This window comes from Pseudopipra pipra, chromosome Z, assembly GCF_036250125.1.
Source record: "Pseudopipra pipra isolate bDixPip1 chromosome Z, bDixPip1.hap1, whole genome shotgun sequence".
NCBI classification, from domain to species: Eukaryota; Metazoa; Chordata; class Aves; order Passeriformes; family Pipridae; genus Pseudopipra; species Pseudopipra pipra.
Window position 1 is genome coordinate 49,506,125 of NC_087581.1, and position 22,690 is coordinate 49,528,814.

A 22,690-nucleotide genomic window follows, 5' to 3' on the forward strand; every position below is an offset into this window, starting at 1 on the left:
TTTGTTTTTTTCTGTTCTTGTTTCCCACCATACTTGTTCTTGAGCAGCTTCAGCCCTGTGCTTCCTCTTTGATGCCTGCAGGGCAGGATGGCTTCTCTGTCCCCTTCAAATTTATTCCAAGATTTTTTTCTTTTCTGTTGTGTTCAGAGCTGTCTGTTCTAAAGCCTGTCAGAGTTTTTTTCAGTTTGGGTATATTTTGTTACTGGCCTGTAACTTGTGCCGCAGTGCTAATTTATTGGTGGGGGGTTTATTTGGCGTTGGGGTTTTTTGTGTGTGTGCGGTTTTTTTTGGTTTGGTTTGGTTTGGTTTTTTTTTGTAAAATCTGTAGGGAAACTTTGACCAAAATAGATCATTTACAACTAATTTTGAATGGTCTTGCAGAACCTGATTCAATTTGTGGTTTTTTTGTTTGTTTTTCATGTGAGGAAATTAAAAGCAGATCTCATTGAGAGTCATGGAAAGAGAGAATGTTTACTTGAGAGATGCAGACTAACAGGCTAAACTATTAGTGAAACTAACTGTGGGTTCCTCTTGGAGGATGATGGGTGTTTCACAAGCACAGTGTTGCCTGTGAAAGTACCTGGGCCCTTTCTCTGTGAAAAAAAGAACTTCCGTTCAGGAACACATGTACCTGCTCCAGGTGAGCCCATGCTCCCAGCTGCTGTATCTTGCTTGGCAATTTCAAGTTACCAACACCACTGAGAGGCCAATTACTGATTTGCCCATTCTGGAGCTGACTTTCATTATCAGGCAGCAAGTGCTTGAGACCAATTTTTTATGTAATATGCATAAAGTGTTACTTAGCCTGGGAGTTAGTATATAGGAAATAGATATGTAAGTGTTTGGGAAGGCCATACAACACTTTAATAATAAACAGTAAGAAGTAATAAAGTGATGGAGGAGCAGACCTGATGGTGGTGTCAGCCAGAGGCTGGAAAGGGAATAGTCAATTCTAGACATCACCTATTTTTATTTTCAGGCTGCTACCTGGATTTGCAGGGTAGCACTTTTTTGCCTACTTACTTGGGTGTTACAAGGGAAGCCATTTCAATAGCCATGTGACATTTTTGAATTTATACATTCTCTACAGAATGCCTTATTTCTTCAATTTACAGGACTCTGTTAAGCCACTGAAGCGAATCTGTTAATATATGGATGGCAAACTTGTTTACTCTTACTAATATTTTTTTACTGAAATAAGACGACGTGCTGAAAATAAAACAGGCTTTTTATTCAATAGTAACACTGTTTTGGTGGAAATAACGTACTTGAACGATGCTTTTTTTTCTTAAGTGTTTATGCGTTGCCAATTAAGCCGATTACAAAAAGGACATGCAACAGATGAGTGGTTTCAACTCAGTTCCCATGTACCATTAAAGGGTATTGAGCCAGGATCTTTGCGTGTTCGAGCACGATATTCCATGGAGAAGATCATGCCAGAAGAGGAATACAGTGAATTTAAAGAGGTATGAATTTGTTTAACTTTCCTTGGTTTATCTGTCAAAACTCACTTAGTTTGTTGGTAGAGATGGATCTCAGTAACACTGGTTGACATAATTAAATAATATTTACAGTAACACACATATATATATAATTTTTTTCCAAAGCTGTTATATGTTACGAGAAGCTTCTGAATATTTTAAATTGTTTTTTTTCTTTCAGCTTATACTCCAGAAAGAACTTCATGTAGTCTATGCCTTATCACATGTTTGTGGACAGGACAGAACACTGTTGGCTGGCATTTTATTGAAGATTTTTCTTCACGAAAAGCTTGAGTCCCTGTTATTACGAACACTAAATGACAGGGAGATAAGCATGGAAGGTACTGCACTAAATCATACTAAAGTTTACTGGAATTCTGGGCAGGTGGGGAAGGAAGGGCTCCAGTATCTTCCTTTTTTCTCCTCCTTTAGTTACAATTTATGTTGAATAGCTAACACATTTTTCCTCTCATTTTGTTACCTCCTTTTCTTAACTTTTCTCTTTCCTGTCTCTTTTTTCAGATGAAGCTACTACCTTGTTCCGTGCCACCACTTTAGCAAGCACACTTATGGAGCAGTATATGAAAGCCACAGCAACGACTTTTGTTCATCACGCACTGAAAGACTCCATATTAAAGATAATGGAGAGCAAGCAGTCTTGTGAGGTGATACCTTGAACTGTTTGTAAACATCTTGGTTTGTTGACACAATTATCTACTGGTTGTTAACATTAAATATTAGTTTTAGAAACAGTTATTTATCTCTCAGAACTAAAGTTTGTTTACATTAGAAATGTAGGAACTGAATTCATTAAGACATTTTTTTCCCTGGATTTTGGCTTCAAACAATATTCATAGTAGAACTTTTAATTAAATAATGGTTATTTATCCTGAAACCCTTTTGAAAATGGCTCTCCTAACTTCTGTGTTTCACTTCAGCTTCATTGTGGAAAGGATGGTAGTCATCAGAAATTTGGATTGAGAGAGACAGAAAGGTCACACAGATGGATAGTGCTGAATATCTGAGCTGTTAAAAGTCAGATATGTGTATTAGAACTTAAAACTTTTGCTTCTTCACGTTTCCTGACCAGTCATTGAAACAGGCTAGTGAGTTCTGTAAGAGATGTGTACAGCAGCAAATACTTAATTTACTTTGAAGTAGTATTCAGTGCATAATATTATGAAACTATTTATGTAGTTCTCTTGAGGAGAAGAAAACTAATCTTTTTCTCTTTGTTTTAGTTAAATCCCTCAAAGTTAGAAAAAAATGAAGATGTAAACACTAATTTGGCACATCTACTCAGTATACTTTCAGAACTGGTGGAGAAAATTTTCATGGCTGCAGAGATATTGCCCCCGTAAGTGTGTACTTTTCTGTTCAGATTTATACTTGAAAATTCCTGTTTCTGTGAATTACATTGAACATTAAAATGATGTTCTTACTGATTTATATTAGGATTGCTGTATGGATACACAGGAATATAGATGGGGGGGGGGGAAAAATAACACTTCCAGCAGTGCTTTTTACAAAAGCCTCTTGCACACTTGCTTATCTTTTAAGGAAAAGCTACTAGACCCAAGAGGTCAAGGAAAAACAAGAATAATAAAAATAATCAATCTCATATTTTCACAAAAAGTGAAACACTACACAGGGTTTTTCTTCCAGTGTGTCATTAGCTTTTAAGGTATAAAAAATCCTCAATTTTGAGACGTCAGCGTAGCACGGAAGTTTCGTGTTACTGCTGGCAAAGTTAGCATTGAAAGGTGCACTGCTTTTAAGTGTATGGTGCAGCACTCAATAATAACCACTGCAAGGACTATTGCAGTGGTTGCTTAACTTCTAAACACTATCCCTCATTTATGGAAAGAATGGTTATTTAGTTAAGAGAAAAAAAATTAAAGCATCAAAATTGTCTTTTCTTTAAAAAGACAGGAACAGGAAACAGATAATTATAAAACATTTACAGCACATCTGAATGGTCATTGAATGGCATATACAATGTGTTTTGCCTGTAATTTATAAATTTACTTTTTACTATAAACTTTAGAAAATGTATAAATTTGTTACCTTATAAATTAACTCTTAGGTAAAGGTAACTTAAAGCTTATATCTAAGTTAGTAATGTAAAGTTGGTAATAGTTCTGCATGAAGTAGGAAGTTGCTCTAGGTCCTTTCTCACCAGCATTTTTGATTCTGTAAGTTTGATTTTGAGTAATTTGAGGTAATTTGAGTAATTACTTACTACTTCTACAGGACATTGAGGTATATTTATGGGTGCCTACAGAAGTCTGTTCAAAACAAGTGGCCAGCTAATACCACCATGAGAACCAGAGTTGTTAGGTAAGTTACTTGTCAACTTTATTCTGAAAATAAGCGATGTTAAAGACATACTGCAGTGTGCTTATCTGTGTTTCTTTCAGTGACAAAACTATGCATGCCTGCACATTTAAGATACTGAGGCACAATGTCCCAGTTAGGGATTATGAGCTTGCTAGATTCTTAGTCATGTTCTTAGAGGCTTGCCAGAATAAAATGATGTAGTGTAGAGGTCAGTATAGCTGGACTTAAAGGTTTTAACTTTGAATTTGTGGTGCTCCTGTCCAGTCATGTTGAAACATTCCAGAGCTCCTCTAATAATGTTTCAGGAGGTTACTGAGCCTGCCTCTTCTGAACTCACACCAGCATCAAAACTCCAATCTACATTATTAAACCAATGCAACACACAAGTTCTCTGTTCATTGCCAGGGCAGATCAAACAAAAATCTTTGCTGGTGTCAGGCAGTTAAATTATTGGCAGAGGTTTATCTCCCCTGGAGGAATCTTTCAGAGGATTTGTCTTTGGCTTGTATTTTTATCATTTTGTATTCCATACTTATAAGGGGCATTGCCTTCAAATGGAGACTGCTCTTACTGTGAGAGCCCTTCATATTTTGAGGGTCTGACCTCTGCTGGAAGGCTGTAAAGGTCAGCAGTGAATTCCATATCTCTTTGTGTTCGTCCCCAGCAACAAAGAGGACCATGTGTCTTTCCTTAGTGGATACACAGCTCACATGCAGGGTTTGCCCGAAGGCCTCCTCTGGATGCTAAAAATACGGGATTGCTTGCTTTTGTGGTGTTCTGTTTTCACAAGTGGATACTAGTGATTTCTCTCTAGAGTGCAAAGTTTCACAGCCTTCAGTGATCCTTCAGTTATCTTTTATTGCACTACTTTTTGTTTAAGAATGATTAAATATTCAGAGGTAGCTGGACAGTTTTTTGATGTCTTGGTATCTTTGCTACTGTATCAGTCAGAAGGTGCTGCCATTTCTCTCTGGTCATTAAACCCCTATGTAGATATTTGCTCATTCTTCATTTAGGCAGGTTGACCAAAGTAAGAAGTATCAGATCTTCCCTATCAGCAGAGTCTCTGCTAGATTTGTACCTTGTTGGCCCTCAACTTTGGGCCCTTTAAAAGAGGGATTGATGTATATGCCATGGCTTCAAAATTAATTACTTCTTCATAGCTTTAAATTCACACCACAGGAAATACTTTAGCTTAACCTATGGCCAGGAACTGTTTTCTTACCAGCCCTTAGTTTGTGTTTCTTATAGATGTAAAAGAACATCTATAACAGAATATACTAGGTGTCTTGGACATATGGAAGATACATTAACCTCACTACTGTGTTTGTCATTTTCAAGTAATAAGGACATTTCCATCACTGCGTACTTATCAACAGGCAAGGTAGTGTAAGGTCCCCTTCCTCCTTTGTCAGGAAGTGGTCAGGGTCTGGTATTGCTGTAGTGAAAACCAGCCTGCTGGAGGTGCCCAAGGACAAAGTTACGGATATTATAGATTTACTCAGTTGGCTTGTATGTCACTTCATTGTATGGCAGTTAGCTGGAGTTGAGGTTAACTTGAGTGGATGGTTTTCACTTTTGTATTAGCAGAAAGTTAGGTTTTTCTTATGCTGCTGAAGGCTATTCTGGCTTCAGCAAAACAAACTGAACTAGTTCTGCAGTTAAAACAGAGCGCATTTTTTTTTTCCAGCTTTCTAGATGGCAGCAATTATTTCATGGAGGAAAGTAGCATATCCCTTATTATTTTTCTACTGGAGTGTATTGCCATCAGGATATGGACCAGCCTAAGTTGACCTAAGGCTGTGTTGTGCCAAAAGATATGTTCCCTTTGCCCACCTGCTCCTGCACTCCTCGTTAGGATGGCTTGGGGGAGTGAGTGGCTGTGGGATGGATAACACCCAGTAGCCAGATAATGGAGAACTTTTGGTAGGTCAGAGACTAGGGGCTCCTCCTTTTTGAAGCCAGCATGTTTTGGGATTGGCTTCATTATCACTTCACAATTAAGTTCTTCCCACATGATTTCAACAGTTCACTTGAAATCTGAGTGCCTATTCTTTCAGCTTTGTAGTTCATAGAATCATAGCATGATGATCTTAATTTGTTAATATTTTCACAGAGCACATTCTGGTTGCTTGGTGTTTGTCTCAGCAAGATTCCCTGTTAACTTAAATCCTTGAAGACTACCCAATTTTACATTAATTCTCTAATGCTATGGAACAAAATGCAATTTTCTTTCCATTTCAGTGGCTTTGTTTTTCTTCGATTGATTTGTCCTGCTATCCTGAACCCAAGGATGTTTAATATCATCTCAGGTGACTAAATGCTTCAGATTGAATCTGTACTTTATACAGCAGGAGGCATGAAATCGCTTGTAATGTCTAATGCAGCAAAATATGAATTTTCTTCAAATACTGTGTTCAAAGTCATGTTATCCATGTCACTTGGCTCACTTCTCCTTAAGACAGCCGGCGTATGCTTTTCTCCCTTAAAGGTTTGATTGTAGTTATCTCCAATGTAATTTTAAAGTCCAGAGAAACATGCATTGTTGATATTTAATAATAACTTTTTGAATTAAAGTCTAGCATTGCTTAATGTATTTAGCAATGTAAAAAATGGAATTTTGGGATCTTCAGATGTCGCTTTCAATACAGTGCAGTGTCAAAGTTAATGGCTGAATTCAATGGTGTCTCTGAAATGAGCGAGATTTATAAAGTTCATATGTCCCTGCAGAGCTTGGAATACATTTGTGGACCTAGAAAATCATTCTTGAACAACTTGTTTGAATGTCCTGCCTACATGGCTTCCAGCCATTGGAGAGGTCTTTTGACTCATTAAATATAGTAAAATCTCAAATACAGAATCTTAAAGATGAGAGAGAGAGGGGCAACATTCAGAAAGGGTGAAAAATAGGAGGAAATAAAAAATCTGGTTCAGAAAAGCTTGTTTTCTTTATTCACAGACAGTTTTTAAGACAATGTAGCATGTTTTCTATCATCAGTCTTTAAGCTGTATTAAATGAGAAGAACTGGCTTGAACAGAGTTTCTTTCTTTCTCTCACACAGTAATAATTTCTGTACATGCTTTGGAGAAAGCATTTGAGAAACACGGCCTGGATCCTTTCTTTAGCATTTTATTATCTTCGAGTAGTTTGCAAGTTAGGTACCTCCTAATTTGGGTTGCACCGTGACTGCAGGTGTAAAAAGTCAGATTAACAAGTTTTTTTTGGACATCATTAAAGCAACTTGTTTTATTTCATCAAGTGACATCTTTCACATGATGTTATACTATTAAAATTACTTTATATTTATATAATGTTAAAGATACATCATTAAAAATATGAATGGGAAAAGAACTCTTTTTATGTGTGACTGCTATTAATTTTAAATGAATGGCCAGTAACTCTCTATTTTGCAATCCTGCCAGATTCTCCTTCCCCCACTGCTGCAAGAACGCTGACGCTGGTCGCCAAGTCTGTGCAGAATTTAGCAAATCTTGTTGAATTTGGAGCTAAGGTGAGTATAATTTTACACAAAGAGGACAATGTGGAACTGTGTTTCCAGTACATTTTTACATGTACTTGTGTAATGCATGCAAAAATCTGTTGCTATTTTCTCATGCTGAACCTCTGACTTTTTCTCCTACCCCACTCTGACCTCGGATTTATCACTCCACTTTTCTGCGGAAGAGCACCTCAAACTCTATCTGTATTCACTGTCATACAGCTAGACATAATTAATGGTGTAAGTCAAGTGTACATATTGCACTAAAAAGCCCAAGCTTTCAATAAAGTATCAATTATAAGACTAAGAGAATGCCAGCATTAACTGGTCTATCTCAGTTCCCAGGCTGAAACATTGCTAAAAAGAACTTTGTTGATGTACGCATAATTAACATGACCGCAGGCTGGCATTACAGTTATTTCTCTGACACACAGAACCTGGAATGTAAGAGTTAATAAAAAAAAAAACAAGAAGGGAGACACTTATTCCTGATCATGCCTCTGAAAGTAGAGCATCTGTTCATTGCAGCCAGGTATTGAGAGACACTCATCTTAATGCAAATTCATACTGGTATCCATGTGTAAGAAAAATTCTGAATCGGAGATTGTCAATCTTCTGGATACAAGAAAATACTGAATTCTGTATTCTTTTGTCTGGTTGCACACCAGACATTAGAAATTCTCTTGAAAAAAGATAACATTATTCCAGTTTACATACTTGTTTTGCAGTGTCATTTGCTTGACTGTGCTGTGTTCCCTTCAGATGTGACAATTATCTTGGCATTACTTTGTTAATGAATGCTCTTTAAAATTACCAGGAGCCATATATGGAAGGGGTAAATCCATTCATCAAGAGCAACAAACATCGCATGATCATGTTCTTGGATGAACTTGGGGTAAGTGGTTAAAAAAATATTTATTGAAGTTACATAGCAGCATTTTAAATTAAAATTCTTTACACTTCTTATTAACTAGCTCAAAAGTGCATTAATTTTGAATCCTTATAACTGAATACATTTTTTAATACACGTTTAGAGACTACAGATTGCTTGTCTGTTACATGGAATTAAAACCATCAAATATCTTCCTAGACTTTATTAATTTAGTGCCTCTGTAAATGTGAGAAGCTCAAAATAGATTTTATAGCCATGAGACTAGAAATTTTGGCCAGCAATACAAACCTTTAAAAACATGTTTTAAACCAAAAATTTTTATGTCTAATTTGTCACATGGTTTTGACCAGAAATGGAAATTAATTTTTGGTTTAAAAATTACTAGGTCGAATCTTGGTTAGCATTGCCAAAAGTGTCACTGCATGCATTCTGTATATTGTAGTTCACCGCTCTGGGTGAAGAACCTCTTCTACTATCCAACCTAAACCTCCTGACACAACTTCAGACCATTCCCTCAGGTCCTGTCACTGGTCACCACAGAGAAGAGATCAGTGCCTGCCCCCTCCTATTCCGCTCACGAGGAAGCTGTAACTGCAGTCAGGTCTCCCCTCAGTCTCCTCTTCTCCAGGCTGAACATACCAAGTGACCTCAGCCGCTCCTAAGGCTTCCCCTCAAGGCCCTTCACCATCTTCAGTCCCCTCCTTTGGACACTCTCTAATACCTTAATATCTTTCCTGTATTGAGGTACCCAAAACTGCCACAATATTCAAGGTGAGGCTGCCCCAATGCAGAGCAGAGCAGGACAATCCCTTCCCTCGCCCAGCCGGCAACGCTGTGCCTGATGGCCCCCAGGACACAGTTGGCTCCTGGCTGCCAGGGCACTGCTGACTCATATGCAACTTGTCATCGACCAGGACCCTCAGGTCCCTCTCCATGGCACTGCTTTCCTGCATCTCATTCCCTGTTCTTTACCTACATCCATGGCTGCCCCATCCCAGGTGCAGAATCCAGCACTTCCCCTTGTTGAACTTCATATGGTTGGTGATTGCCCAGTGCTCTATAATACACAACAAGAAAGATGGACTGGAGATTTAGCTGGAAAGACCAAAATTGGTCTTGGCATCCTAAATCTGTTTTGTTCTGTTGAAGAATGTTCCCGAGCTCCCAGACACTACAGAGCACTCTCGGACTGACCTGTCCCGGGATCTGGCAGCCCTGCACGAGATCTGCGTGGCACACTCGGATGAGCTCCGGACGCTCAGCAATGAGCGAGGTGTGATGCAGGTAAGGTAACACCAGGCAGGGTTAGTAAGCACATCACAGGTACAGGTGGCATGTCCAGAGATACTCCTCAGTACTGGGATTCTTTTGTAGTATTTCTGTAGCAGTGTGACTGATAAACATTTTAAAATACTGGCATTTCACCAGGAGGTTATTAGCTGTGAAGATAAATACTTAGTCCATAGTTTTGTTTCTTCATGCAGCAAAACCAAATTGGGGTATTTTTTTGAGTTTTCAGAGGAAGTTTTAGTTTCTGGCCTTAAACACACAAAATTACTATATCCTGACAGGCTCTCTGGGTCATTGGTTTTCAGATCTTGGGTTTTTTTCAGTTGAGAACTAAATTAGCTTTCTTTTAATACCTCATTTATCCTTACTAGTTTGCCAGTACACTTGTACACCTGTAAACTTGGCAAACACCTGTATGCTTTCTCTGCCTCCTTTTTTTTTAATTATTTTTAATATATTTAAACTACCTACTCACAGGTCTGATGGGCAGATGCTGAAAATGCTGCTCAGGGAGGACAGTTCTGTTTCCAATAGCTAATGTGTGGTTTACTGACTCTCTCTCTACAGCATGTTCTTAAGAAGCTTTTGGCCATTACTGAACTGCTACAACAAAAGCAAAATCAGTATTCAGTGTCTAACAACATCAGGTAGCAGCCCTCTACCTGCATTCTGCATGGATCCAGCATGCCTGACATGGCAACTCAGACCAGTACCACTTTCTTCTTGCTCTTGCCAAAAACAGCACACCCTGTCACGTTCCCAGTGATGTGTGAACTATGCAAAAAGAAAACAAAGATCCTGCTGGTGAATAATTGTACCAGCAGCTTTTTTAAGCTATCTGTGCAGGACATTTGCACTTTTTTTTTCCACTTGGAAACAGTTTTCACAACCTCTGAGCCTTGGTGTAGAGTTCACCCTCCGCAGTGAAAATGCTGTGACTGTGTCTTGGACTTTGAAAATTATTTTCAGCACCTCTGATTGCCAAAGTTTTTGCTGTCTGGTTGGAAAACAATTATCAACTGACATGAGAAGAAATGTGTCATTCTGACAACCACCTATAACTGGATAACATTTCTTACTGTAATTTCTGAGTGGTGACAATAATTATGACTTTTGACTGTTTCAACCACTTTTAACTTGTATTTACAGTTTTCAGAATCTGATGTTATGGTAGGAAAAATCTTTACTGTACACTTTTTATACCATACTGTTTCTCTCGCTGGAATTATGTGGAAAGAGAATATGCAGAATGGGTCTTGTCAGCTTTATTTTTTTGATGTGCCACTGATTCAGTCTGAATAGTTCTTCCATCAAGAACTGTATATCCGGATAAATCACAATGCTTTTGTAAAATGTTTACAACAGTAAATAATTTGAATTCAGTAAATTTATTGATCATTGTATCAGACATGCATGCGTTCATTAAACCATTTTATAAAATAGGTATTGTTTGGTCTTTTGTGTACTGTAAGTCTAGCATAAATATTATTTTTATAAGTGAAAAATGAGTTTTTAAAATAAATCAAGCTGCGTATCAACTGTATGGAAACTTGCTAACTTTGGCTGCTGTGGAAATTTTTTAGTGTCTCTACATGTGGTGTACTTTAAAATGTTCACACTGTCACTTTTTCAGCATAAATCCTCAAAACAGCATTACCTTGTCCATACGCCTTACTTTGTACATGACAAGGTGAGAAAGTAGATGTTAAAACATCCTGGGTGGGTTGAGATTTAATAAAAAGAAATTCTTCCCTCTGAGTGTGGTGATGCACGGGCACAGTGCCAGGGAAGCTGGGGATGCCCTATCCCTGGAAGCCTTCAAGGCCAAGCTGGATGGGGCTTGGAGCAGCCTGATTTAGTGGAAGGTGTCCTTGCCCATGGCACTGCCACAGAGTGTTTAAAAAAATGAAAAGTAAAATGTGCTGTTGATTCAGAGGGCACTGCAGCATCACCATGTGCTACTTTTCTAGACAGTGGTCTAATAATAGGGCATAACAGGATGCTGAGATTCAATTACAAGACTGAGATAATCAAATAATTTTATTACTTAGAACACCTACACTGCTGGTTCTCCTGTCTATCAGAACTGCTTTTTCAATTCACTGTCACATGAAATCAGAGACTTTACTTTTAGGTCTTTGCTGTAGTATTATAGTGGCTCTGCTGTGCTGACCCTGGTGTCCAGCTGAACTGCTTCCTTGAAATGAGTCCAGTGCTACAGCTGAGAGCTCCCAAGTGTTGCAAGTACTGCACTCCGCAGGCATAGATGATGCTCTCCATAGTGACAACACATCTGTTTGCAAGACCTTGGTACCACAGAAGTCTTTTTTTAGATTGTCCCATAACCCTGTGAAGTCTGTATTAAACTGCATCTGAGAGGAGTAAGTAATTAACAATCTCTCATTCTGCCGTACTTAGATCTTAACAGAGTTTATAAAATGGATTATTTTGTGGATTGAGGTGGCTGGCTGTAGGCAGTACAACATGGTAAAAAAAAATTGTTGAGCACAGAGATGCCTGGTTAATCTACCTGTTACATACAAAATGCAGCAAAGAAAATCAAACTGGGCAACGCCCAAAGCTGCATTTAAGTGTGTGTATTGTAGAACTGTTTATGTTTCAATGGGGTATATGAAAATGAAACAAATTAGTGGCTGCCATGCTCTAACACTACACTTCACGCGCAGCAAACTGTTCCCGAACCACAAACGAGTGCCAGATTTCTAAAAGCAAGTATTTCTTGCTAATACTTGACCTTTCATGGATGAGGGTTTAAAGGAACCACAACTAATTTTATTTTAACAAAGTAACAGGCTTTTTTTCCAAGATAAACACTGAAAGCATAAAAACTGTATGACACAGAATATAAAGAACCTGTGGCAGGTAGGGTCACACCTGGCACCAAATTTGTTCCTGGAGGGGTAGGAGTCCATCTTCCTTTAAGGTAATGCAGAATCCACAAGATCATCATCAGTCCACTCTTCCTAATGGAAGGGAAAAACACAACACCTTGAGCAATGTGTGCATGTAGTGTCCTGTGTGTTATTTATGGTCAGAATTTAAGAACTCACAGAAGGATTCCATGAACAGAGGAAAGACTAAAAAAATATTATAAGTTGTGGCAAGTCAGGCCTATAAACTTAAAGCTAGTTATCCATACCTACTCTCACATGGAGACAGTCATGGAGCAGCCCCTTGCAGCACCAGTCTGAGGTTTAGCTCATCCTTCTTACAGCTATGTAGAGATTTCCACCACAGCTCATACTGCAACCTCTTACTAGTATCTTGTTTTATGGCCTCATCACCTTGGAAGCTGAGTCACCTGTGCTTAACCACTACCTCTGTTCCCTCTATCTTTCAATCTGATGAGCCCTCCATACCAGTTCTGGCCTTCCTACTGATACTAACCTCCAGCTGCAAATAAATCATTTGAAACAATGTCTAGACATAGATTAAAACTGACTGTGCACCTGTATACTACAGTCTAACGACAGGATTAATGAAGCCTCGAGGTCTGAGCAGTTTGCACCCACTATATGCTTTCAAAAAGTTAAGCACATTTTCTCTTTTAGGTCCTGGCCAACTCAGATCTGCTCTTGCATGTGACAATTACTCAGAACTGAAACTACACAAGTACAAACCCTTGGCAGTTCAGATATGTCAGTAATGAAAAGTCCTGAGTTTAGGACCTGTTGGAACTGCACAAGAGCCTATCATGAAATGCTGTAGGCTACGTGAATTTATCCAATCAGGTTACTCCTTTGGAAAAAAAACTATGAATTAATAACAAACTCCAAAAATCAAAAATGCCTCAAACCTTAGAGCATGATTAATTCAAATTAAACTGGGGCAGGGAACCAGTGAAATCTCCAGAGCTCATTTAGAGCTGTTCTCTATGTCACTCTGTCAGAAAGTGAAAAGTTTTGCCAGTGCCTGGCAAAATGGAGTTGCCTGTTTCAATATGTTTTTTAAGACTGGCATTTGGAGTAAACACTAGTCAAAGGTTTTATGGCATAGTTATAAAATATGTTCAAGGTTCCACATTTTCTTAGAACATACCTTCAATGCTGGTTTTATTATAATCTTGTTTAAATAATTTTTTAGATTCTAGTTTGGCACTGTAGCATCAACCTACTATGATAATCTATAATAGCAAGACTCCTTGAATTATAGAAAGACACAAATTTTGCATTTTATCCTCAGATTTTGGCAGACAACCCTCTTCAGCCTTTAGCACATTTTTCTAAATGTCATACTCAGAGTACCTTTGACTGTCAGGATGTAGTGTCTTTAGTAACAAGAGGAGTCCAGTTAAACACGGTTCTTCACACCTTCCAGAATGGACTCTCTACAATTTTCAGTCCATGTTACAAACAAAAGCTCTGGAAGGTGGTCAGATCAGATGTGAAGGACTACCTTAATTCTGTTTTCATTTCCTGAGTCACCCTCATCAGTTTATCTCCACCTTTTTTACACTTGGTCTTATAACCCAAAGTAGTAGCTACCAATCTGTAATTCATGCAAACCTTGCTGGCAAAGTGGCTGATGTAGAAATTTAGTCCAGAATCTGATTTCTGCTTTGAGCAAGAAGCCAAATAAAGTAACTAAAAATTTTCAGAGCACAAGAAACAGCAGAAAGGATGGCCTGCGTGTTCTTCCCCCTCCCTACAAAAGACTGAGATATATAAGAACACTTGCAAGCACAGGCTAGTAGGAAATCTGGCTCACTTGAAAAAAAAAAAGTTGAAAAAGACTTGGTTTGAGCAACAAGTAAAAGAGTAGTACAGATGCATAAGTTTATCTCAGTAGCTGTGTCACTTTCATCTTGGCAGTTAAGAGTGGAAAAACAAGTACCTGTACAAAAGGTTTACTGACCTCATCCATTTTGGATTTCTTTGCAACATATTCATCATTTTCATAACCTTTCCTCTTCTTCCTAACCCAGATGAGAAGTGAAATGTTCAGGTATTTTTATAAGTTAGACTCTTTCTATTTGACCACAAGATTAGATTATGGTCACACCTGTCACATAAAAAAACTACCAAAGCCTCAACAAGCAGCTTGCTCCAAGTCCAGTGTCTACTGAAGTGAAAAGGGCAGAAAAGAAAAATCAGCAAGTTCTTTGCCCTCCATATAATTCTTAAGAAAACATTAACCCTTTACACAATTCTTGTTTTAATCACGTGGTTTTAAAGGCCTTAGTTCTCATTGCATACAACATCAAGTCACCAGACCTTAGAAGCCACCCAGGATTCCAGTTTTTTTAAATCAGCCTGCAGTGCAAATCAGCACAAAAGAATGTATTTATGTATTACTGAAAGCACTATGTTGAGTTTTGGTTCTCAGCTCCCAGCAGACACTCACATAGCAAGCATGTGAACATTGTGTGCACATTTAGAGGTTTTCAATTTTCAATCATTCATACAGATAAAAAATTAATGTCCCTATACCAATAAAATCAGCAGAATTTTAACACATCAAAGATCTACTTACGGGTTTGTATTAAGTGCAAGCTCAAAGGTATGACACTTCTCTAATTTCTGTTTCAGAGCAGCAACCTCTTCAGCCCTTGGCAGTTCATACTTCTTGATGAGATTTTTCATGCCTACAATGGCAACAACACAGCTCTAAGCACATAAGTAATTTCTGCTAAGCCTTGTTGTGTTGGGTCTGCATGGCCAGGTGTTGGTAGTGGGGGGGGCTACAGGGGTGGCTTCTGTGAGAAGATGCTGGAAGCTTCCCCTGTGTACAACAGAGCCAGTGCCAGCCAGCTCCAGGAGGTACCTACAACTGGCCGAGGCTGAGCCCATCAGCAATGGGCTAACAGATTTAAGGGAGGGGGTGAAAACCCACCTGTGCAACAGTAAGTGCTGCTGGAAAGAGGAATGAGAATATGTAAGAAGAACAGCCCTGCAGGCAGCAGGGTCAGTGAGGAAGGAGGGGAGGACGTACTCCAGGCACCAAAAGGGATTACCCTGCTGATGAAGCTCCTGATGAGCCTATGGTGAGACAGCTGTGCCCCTGCAGCTCATGGAAGTCAACAGTATGGAGATCCACCTGCAGCCTGTGGAGGAGTCCACTCTGGAGCAGGTGGATATGCCTGAAGGAGGCTGTGATCCTCTAGAAATACCATGCTACAGCAGGCTTCTGGCAGGACCCGCAGACCCATGGATAGAGGAGGTTTGCTGGCAGGACTTGGACCCCATGGGGTAGCCACACTAGAGCAGTGCATTTCCAGCAGACTGCACCCCATGAAATGGTCCCACGCTGGAGCAGTTCATGAAGAACTGCAGCACACGGAAAGGACCAACGTTAGATAAGTTCGTGAATGACTGTCTCCTACAGAGGGACGCCACACCATAGCAAGGGAAGAGTGTAAGGAGTCCTCTCCCTGAGGAGGAAGGAGTGGCAGAAACAAGCCGACTACAGTCCTCCTGTGCTGGAGGGAGAGAATTCAGGAGTGAAGCCTAGCCCAGGAAAAAGAGAGTGGCAAGGGAAAGGTCTTTGGAAATTTGGTTTTCATTTCTCATTATCCTGCTCTGACTGGCAGTTAATTAATTTTCCCCAGCTGTGTCTGTTTTGCACACAACTGTGACTGGTCAGTGACCTCTCCCTGCCCTTATCTCAGCACCCAAGCTTTTTATTATATTTTTTCTCCCCTGCCCAGCTATGGAGGTCACTGATAGAGTGGCTTTGGTTGGGTACCTGGTGTCCAGCTGGGGTCAGACCATGACAAGCTTATCAGCAGCATAGCTGCTGCTACTGCTTCCTCCTCATAGCCAGGCTTGAGCCAACAGTTTTTCCTTTCTTCCCTCATTATAACTCTACTGAAACAAGTCACTAGCATCACTTCACTCTGGATTTCCTCAAGGTAAACTCTAATAATGTAGAGTTCATGTTACTGTGCTAACAAGCTTCAAAATACACAGGGGTTTTTTGCATTCAGCACTGTACCTCTGTCTTAAAAAAAGACTGGTTTCTGTCTTGTTAATAATGCAAGTAACATATACAGCTACCTTTCAGGAAACAAGATTTTTTTTCTCTATGACCAGCTTTTTGTAAAAGTAATTTACAAATGCTTCACAAATTCCCTTCCAACCATCATATGTTTATGGAAGAGCTGCCTTTGGGCTAAAGCTACCTCCAGAATAATGGAAGAGAAGACTAAGTGATCCAAGTGTTCCTTTTGATCTCAGCAATGGAAACCTGAAGACTGAATTTGTTAGAAGAGAAAGGGAAGGGCACCTTAAGTTCTGTAAATTCAATTTAAATAGAATTTGTAGACCCTGATGACTTGTATGGTGCATTCACTACTCAAGTAAGCCTTGCCAAAGACTGAAGCTTCAATGCTACCACTGTCATTTTAAATGCATGCATTAGCCTAAAGCATCAAATAACTGATTACTTACTGGGAATTTCATATCCCAGCCTTTTCACTTAATTAAAAAAAGGTAATAATCAGCAGACTATATTCCCTATTAGCTAAATTATGGTAGTATTCTTGATATTTGTAAAATATATACATACACACACACACATATATGTCTCACACTAGTGAAGCTAAGCATCTTTTGAATATGTTGATAGCTGCAAAACAGAAGTGCAGCTATCAATCATTCAGCTTACAAAAGGTACCCTCTGGTGGCAGTAGTAGTAATGTGCAGGCTTTGCCTGAAGCTGCAATTTTTAAGACACAGTGACTTGAAAAATCATTTAATCCTGTCTTACAAAAACCATTATCTAGTTCCCAAAATAGATTTCTCACTTTTAAGTCAGGTGCTAGTCTGAAAGCATCAGGCAGGCCACTTCTCTTTTCATTTATTTCACTTGTTCATTTTCATTTGTTTAATTTGTTCATTGTGTCTCAGTGTTTTCTCCCCTTCCATACACATGATCCATCCACACTGCCCATGTTTTACTTACCTTATGCATGCCCTGAGGTGAAGAAAACCACTTGAAGCACACACCCTTCTGCCTAAAGCTTTTGTTATTTGGAAAAACTTGATTTTTTCTTCTTTAGATACTCTTTATCATACTTTTCCAATGTTTACTTACATTTCATGTCATCTAGTAGTCTGGATAAGGTTGATCTGTTCTCTTTCAGCATAAGACTCTCTGATAAATAGCTTCAAAGAGACATAGAAGAATAAATTTTTAAAGTGCCATAATTATTTGTGGCAGTTACTATCTGTTAATAAAAAGTGTATTATTTATTATTTATATCTGCTAGAGCTTTATGATTAGACTAAGTAAGAACACTTCGGTTATGTAAGTGCTTTAAAGTGATAAAAAAGCAAATCTGTCACTGTAAGAACTTGACAAAAGTATTCCCCAGCCATGTGAGAAACTGAAGTTCCAACACTGCAGAATTCAACATTTCTAAATAAGCCTCACAGAGCTAAGACAAATTAGGTTTAAGATTCTATGGTAACATCACACTATGGCACAGTATGACTATGGGACAAGCCAAAACTACAGAAGAGTGCTTTTCAGACTGACCAACAGACAACAGAGCTTGCAAGACAGGCCTGCTTCTTTTGGCAGCTAAAAGCCAGTTCTAAATGCTGTCTTGTAAGAGCCTGTGGGTCCCTTCTTCTTCCTACTGAGATTCAAACTTCCTTTCAGTAAGAACACTAATACATGCACACACTGACTGGGTAAAACATCAACACTCCTCACCAAGACTCACAACAACCAAGCAGTTTTATCCCTTCCATCATGGGAACGACAGGCTTTCAAAACCCTCCAGTGTTCTGTCCCACCTCTACAGGTGCACCTGCTGACAGGTCCACAGACCCAGCACTTGCTTCCCTCGTCCAGCAGCAAAAACTCAAGTAAAATAATAAATAACAAGGTTATAACAACTGCATAATGCAGACAGGTCACAAAGACTTGAGTTCTTCCTGAACATGCAAACGAAGTTCAAATACCTCATTTCCCATGCTATCTACAAATTATTTTAGTACTTTTAGTAGTTAGTATTTTTGCAAACACGCTTTTCTGAATTTTTGCACTAGCAGTAGAGAATTACAGATCTAGTAAGGAAGGAGATCAAGTTCAAGTTCAAGTAAGCACCTGAATGTTTATATAAAATTTTGAAAGGACAGTGAACCCTGTAGATAATACTCTTTCTTTTTGAACAAGAGAGATCTGAGATTCATTTAGAGGAGGTTTATTTAAAAGTAACTAGTTTATTTAAAAATAACTGTTTGCATTTTGCCTGCAGGTGTTACACTCAAAATGCTCACAGGCATGTGATTATAACATGCCAGGTACAGCTCCTTACAGGAACTACCTGAGCTGTTTTTTCTGAAGAAAAGCATATGCTTTGTCTTTAAGAGAACCAAACCAAACGAACTACACATTTCAGCAAAGGTATGGAAGTGTTTGCTAATGCCTGTGCAAACACCAGTGGCTAGGGCATAGAAAGGAAAGTGGGGACTGATTTAAAACAGCACCTTAGCATTAGTTTGTTTCTGTGGAAAATGAACAGTTGTACCAGCCAAATACAGCACTTAAGTTTCAGCATGCCTAGTAGCTGTCAGTTCAGTGTCATTTCAGTTGACTCTGGAACCTTAAAAATCTTACTTTTTCTTTAAGTGATTCTTAAGAAACTCAGTTGCTCCTGTATTTCCACTTTCTTCACCATAATCTTTAAGATGAGTCTGAAAATCCTATACTGTTCTAACTGAGGCAAAGTCATCAGGTTTCTTTTTTTTGTTCTTCCAAAGGCATATAATAACCAGACACCAACTAACTGCATTTATCACCTACTTTTTGAAAGTAAAACCAACAGTACCACTACAATTCTGAAACATACCTAAAGAACATAACAATGCTAACAATCAGTAAATACACAATTCTACTAGTTAAAAATGCCTGGAGCAAAATAATTTTATACAGGAACCAAATAAACTATTTAAATCATATCTATACAAAGAAAATACTACCTTTCCATATTAATTCCTGCTCTTGAACCACTAGATAATATGGCAGTGAGAGCTATCAGTGAGGGAGTAAAGAGCAGATATGCATCTGTCAGAGCCACTCGACTGAGGAAGTCATCAGCTGTTTTCCTCAAAACTTCAGGATTTTCCAGCACTGGGTATCGAGTCTAAAAAGTAATCATTTAGGAAAGTAAGTGGCTGCTCCTCCTTCTTGTTTGTGAGCTCAGAACACACAAAACAACAACACTTTACAAAGCTAAAAAGTAGCGGGCCTTCCTCTTTTTCCAAAAACAGCCTAAAAAGCTTAAAGACCAAAAATAAACAACCACCTTTAAGGTATTTGTTTATCACTTTAGTAATTAGATCTTTTAAGATCACAGGTACAAAAGGAAATAAAGTTTTCTAACACAACACGACAGACTTATATTACTTTACTACACAGAGCATGAAGCACATCAAACAGTTTTTTATTACCTTCAAATCGATTAGAAATCCCTCAAATGGCCGGTATGGATTGTGGACAATGAGATGGAAGTTCAGTTGCTGAATAAGCAGCAGTTCATATTCCAGTATTTGTTCAAGAGCTTTTTCCTGTCCAAGAGGGCTTTCTCGAAGGTTACCAACGAACTGTGCACTGGATACATTAAATTCATCTACTTTACAGGCCAAAAACGCACACGTTAGCCTTGAGGAGGGGAAAAAAACCAAAAAAGCAAACAATTGACTTATGGAGCATCGATTCTTTTATCAAGAGTTCTGTTCACAAAATTTGTATCTTCAAAACACCATGTTCTGAAGACAACAAATTTTTACAAACAGAAAGTGAAACAGACCATACTTTGTCTTTATGGCTATTTAAGCTCTCAGATTTCCTTTCTCCTTTTTTTTCAGGTCTTCACAAATATAGAAGATTATACTTCCAATGTTCCACTTGGCACAATAACTCAAGAAGTGTTGATAACTCACATTATTATCCGAGGATGATACTCCATCACTGAGTTATTGAGGTAAAAGCGTTTAAAATACATGCAAGCTGTTCCCTAAATTGAAAAAAATGGAGAGAGAAGAAATAAAAATGGATAAAGAAAAAATAAATACATTAGAAAAACGTCACAGATCAGGCAAGTTTGAATATACACTACAGGCATACAGGATACACTAGGGCATTAAGACACACACAAAGCCATGTCATTAAATATTTCATTTATGCCAGCAATATGACAGCCTTACAAAATCTTCTCTTTTATTTTTAGACATATTTTGCAAGACAATACTCAAAAACCTTAAAGTATCTTCATGAGAAAAATCTGGGATTCAAATGAAATTTAAAAAACAAAGACTGAAAAAATATTATACCAGCAGTTGCAAGCAATCCTAACCATTTGAGTTTTTCGATCAGTAATTTCTGGAACATATTTATCAACATGAAAACGGGTGTTTTCCAAAATCACTGCCTGACGAGACTCTACAGGGGCCACTTCTCAAATATAAGTCTGGTTTCACAGAATGTGCCATGGCAGCTACTGCCAGCTTTCAAAGGCATCCTCAAGTGGGGCCCTCTTCACCACACCTGCCAGAAGAAGGGAGGACTAACAGGGCACAAATACAAGCCATTCATCTTAATGGCTCGGCTTCAGCTGCAGGTCCCCAACGCTCCCTTCTGGAACACCCGCCTACATTCAAGGCAAGTCAGTTCAACGTATTTCTTTCTCCTTTGTAGGTTACTTAACTGCCAGTACAAACGCTGATCCAGCTTATTCTGTGGTCAGACAAGCAGTAGTGCTTGAGAACGACAACCCAAATGCAGGACTGCCTTCTTTAGCTACTGTGAGACTGCTTTACTGTATCATCGCCGTTTTATTGTAACATCAATCGCTACCATCGACTACCGACCATTACTTTGTTTCTACCCTTAGCTAAAGGGTACAAACCACAACAGTTCAAGTCAAACAAAGAAGTCCAGTCACCCACGCAAGTGTAGGAGCCACAAGCAGAAGATCACGTTGAGGAACAACTCGTTTTGAAATGGCTGCACGGCTCAGAAAACAAACAAAAAATATAAGAAGCAGGCACAGACTGCAATGCTGGAAGAGAGAAATTAGCTCTAAAGACATCCGCGGTCTCAAGAACAAGCCAAGCAAACAGTAGCAGGCGAAAGAAGGAGGGGGCCGAGGTGGACCGGTCCCAGCGCCGCTCACTCACCACCACGGACCGCGGCATCGCGGGCTTGAACACGGCGCAGAAGTCCAACAGCCGCTTCTCGTAGTACTTGCATATCGCCAGCTCTTCGTGCGGCTCCAGGAGCACCAACTCGCCCTGCGGCACCTGAGGAGAGGCAGAGCGGCGCCTCACTCGGACTGCCCCGCCCGTTCAGCTCTCGCCCAGCGGCCCTGCTCCTCCGCCCCGCGCCCGCGTTCCCCGCCCGCCCCGCGGGCCCCGCGCACCTTCCCGGAGGCCGCGGCCCTGCCTCGAGCCCGGCGGTTCGCCTCGGCCCGGCGCCGAGACAGCTCCTCCTCGCCGCGGAAGGTCCAGTGCCGGCGTTGGGTGCTGCTGTGGAACATGGCTGCACAACATGGCTGCGCCCGCGCGCGGCCCGCCGGGAGTCGCCTGAGCGCCCGCCGAGGGAGGCGGGACCGGGGAGTTCCTGCGGGAATGATAAGAAGCCTGGCGAAAAATCCAAACCAAACCAAATCAAAACAAAGCCAAAAGTAAAACAAACAAACAAACAAAACCGTCAACGTGATAAACTTCTGCGGAATAGCAGCTCTCTCTATTTTTCTTTCTGTTTTAGCTGTATAAACTTGCTCCCTTAGATTCCTCCACTAGTCATTTACTCTAGCCCAAAGAACCATTGCGTATAAGATCCAATTATGATTTAAGGAAGCAGCATTTCATAGCCTCTTCTTTGTGCTTCAGCCAACAAATTTTAGATATTACTGCGCTTGTACTTGAAGTGTGTGAAAAAAAGTATGCAGAGCACTTGTGGACTGTCACAGGATTTGTAATTAAAATGATTCCTGGGGGAATGTAAAAGGTTCTTTTCTTAAACTACACAGAAAATAATTTTATTGCCTGTGTAGTCTAAATCTATCATTCCTTTGCCTTAAATTACAGGAATTTAACATATCCAGCTTGAAATCAGACCAAACTTCAGTTTCAAGAACCACAGATACAGAAATACCAAAATGGGTTTGTTTTCCATCTAATACTAACAGTTCCATCACGAATTAGAAATTATAA

General features: G+C 39.4%; 2 protein-coding genes across 5 annotated transcripts in view; one reads left to right on the forward strand and one right to left on the reverse strand.

Annotated features, from left to right (window-relative positions):
* Positions 1 to 10,945, forward strand: part of RASA1 (RAS p21 protein activator 1) — a 50,882-nt gene extending 39,937 nt beyond the window's left edge. The window contains exons 16-25 of the mRNA XM_064642910.1: positions 1,294 to 1,466; positions 1,663 to 1,822; positions 2,004 to 2,146; positions 2,723 to 2,838; positions 3,735 to 3,821; positions 6,066 to 6,133; positions 7,245 to 7,333; positions 8,139 to 8,216; positions 9,363 to 9,497; positions 10,071 to 10,945. Of these exons, the coding sequence (XP_064498980.1) occupies positions 1,294 to 1,466; positions 1,663 to 1,822; positions 2,004 to 2,146; positions 2,723 to 2,838; positions 3,735 to 3,821; positions 6,066 to 6,133; positions 7,245 to 7,333; positions 8,139 to 8,216; positions 9,363 to 9,497; positions 10,071 to 10,154 (1,133 nt within the window). The 3' untranslated portion in view covers positions 10,155 to 10,945. The remainder of the gene's footprint in view (positions 1 to 1,293; positions 1,467 to 1,662; positions 1,823 to 2,003; positions 2,147 to 2,722; positions 2,839 to 3,734; positions 3,822 to 6,065; positions 6,134 to 7,244; positions 7,334 to 8,138; positions 8,217 to 9,362; positions 9,498 to 10,070) is intronic.
* On the reverse strand, positions 6,751 to 22,050 carry CCNH (cyclin H). Of its 4 annotated transcripts, XM_064642915.1 has the most exons (9): positions 21,895 to 22,050; positions 21,653 to 21,775; positions 20,417 to 20,490; positions 19,925 to 20,135; positions 19,454 to 19,617; positions 17,559 to 17,629; positions 14,997 to 15,108; positions 14,379 to 14,439; positions 12,275 to 12,487 (listed from the first exon to the last, which is right to left on the reverse strand). In XM_064642915.1, the coding sequence occupies exons 1-9, from the start codon at positions 22,009 to 22,011 to the stop codon at positions 12,443 to 12,445; spliced, it is 978 nt and encodes a 325-aa protein (XP_064498985.1). In that variant the 5' UTR covers positions 22,012 to 22,050; the 3' UTR covers positions 12,275 to 12,442. The 4 variants fall into 4 exon arrangements, with proteins under 4 accessions (XP_064498983.1, XP_064498984.1, XP_064498986.1 ...); XM_064642913.1 differs by lacking the exon at positions 14,379 to 14,439 and having other exon boundaries at positions 6,751 to 12,487; XM_064642914.1 differs by lacking the exon at positions 14,379 to 14,439 and having other exon boundaries at positions 6,751 to 12,487; positions 21,653 to 21,766; positions 21,895 to 22,040.
* Between the last annotated feature and the right edge of the window lie 640 nt (positions 22,051 to 22,690).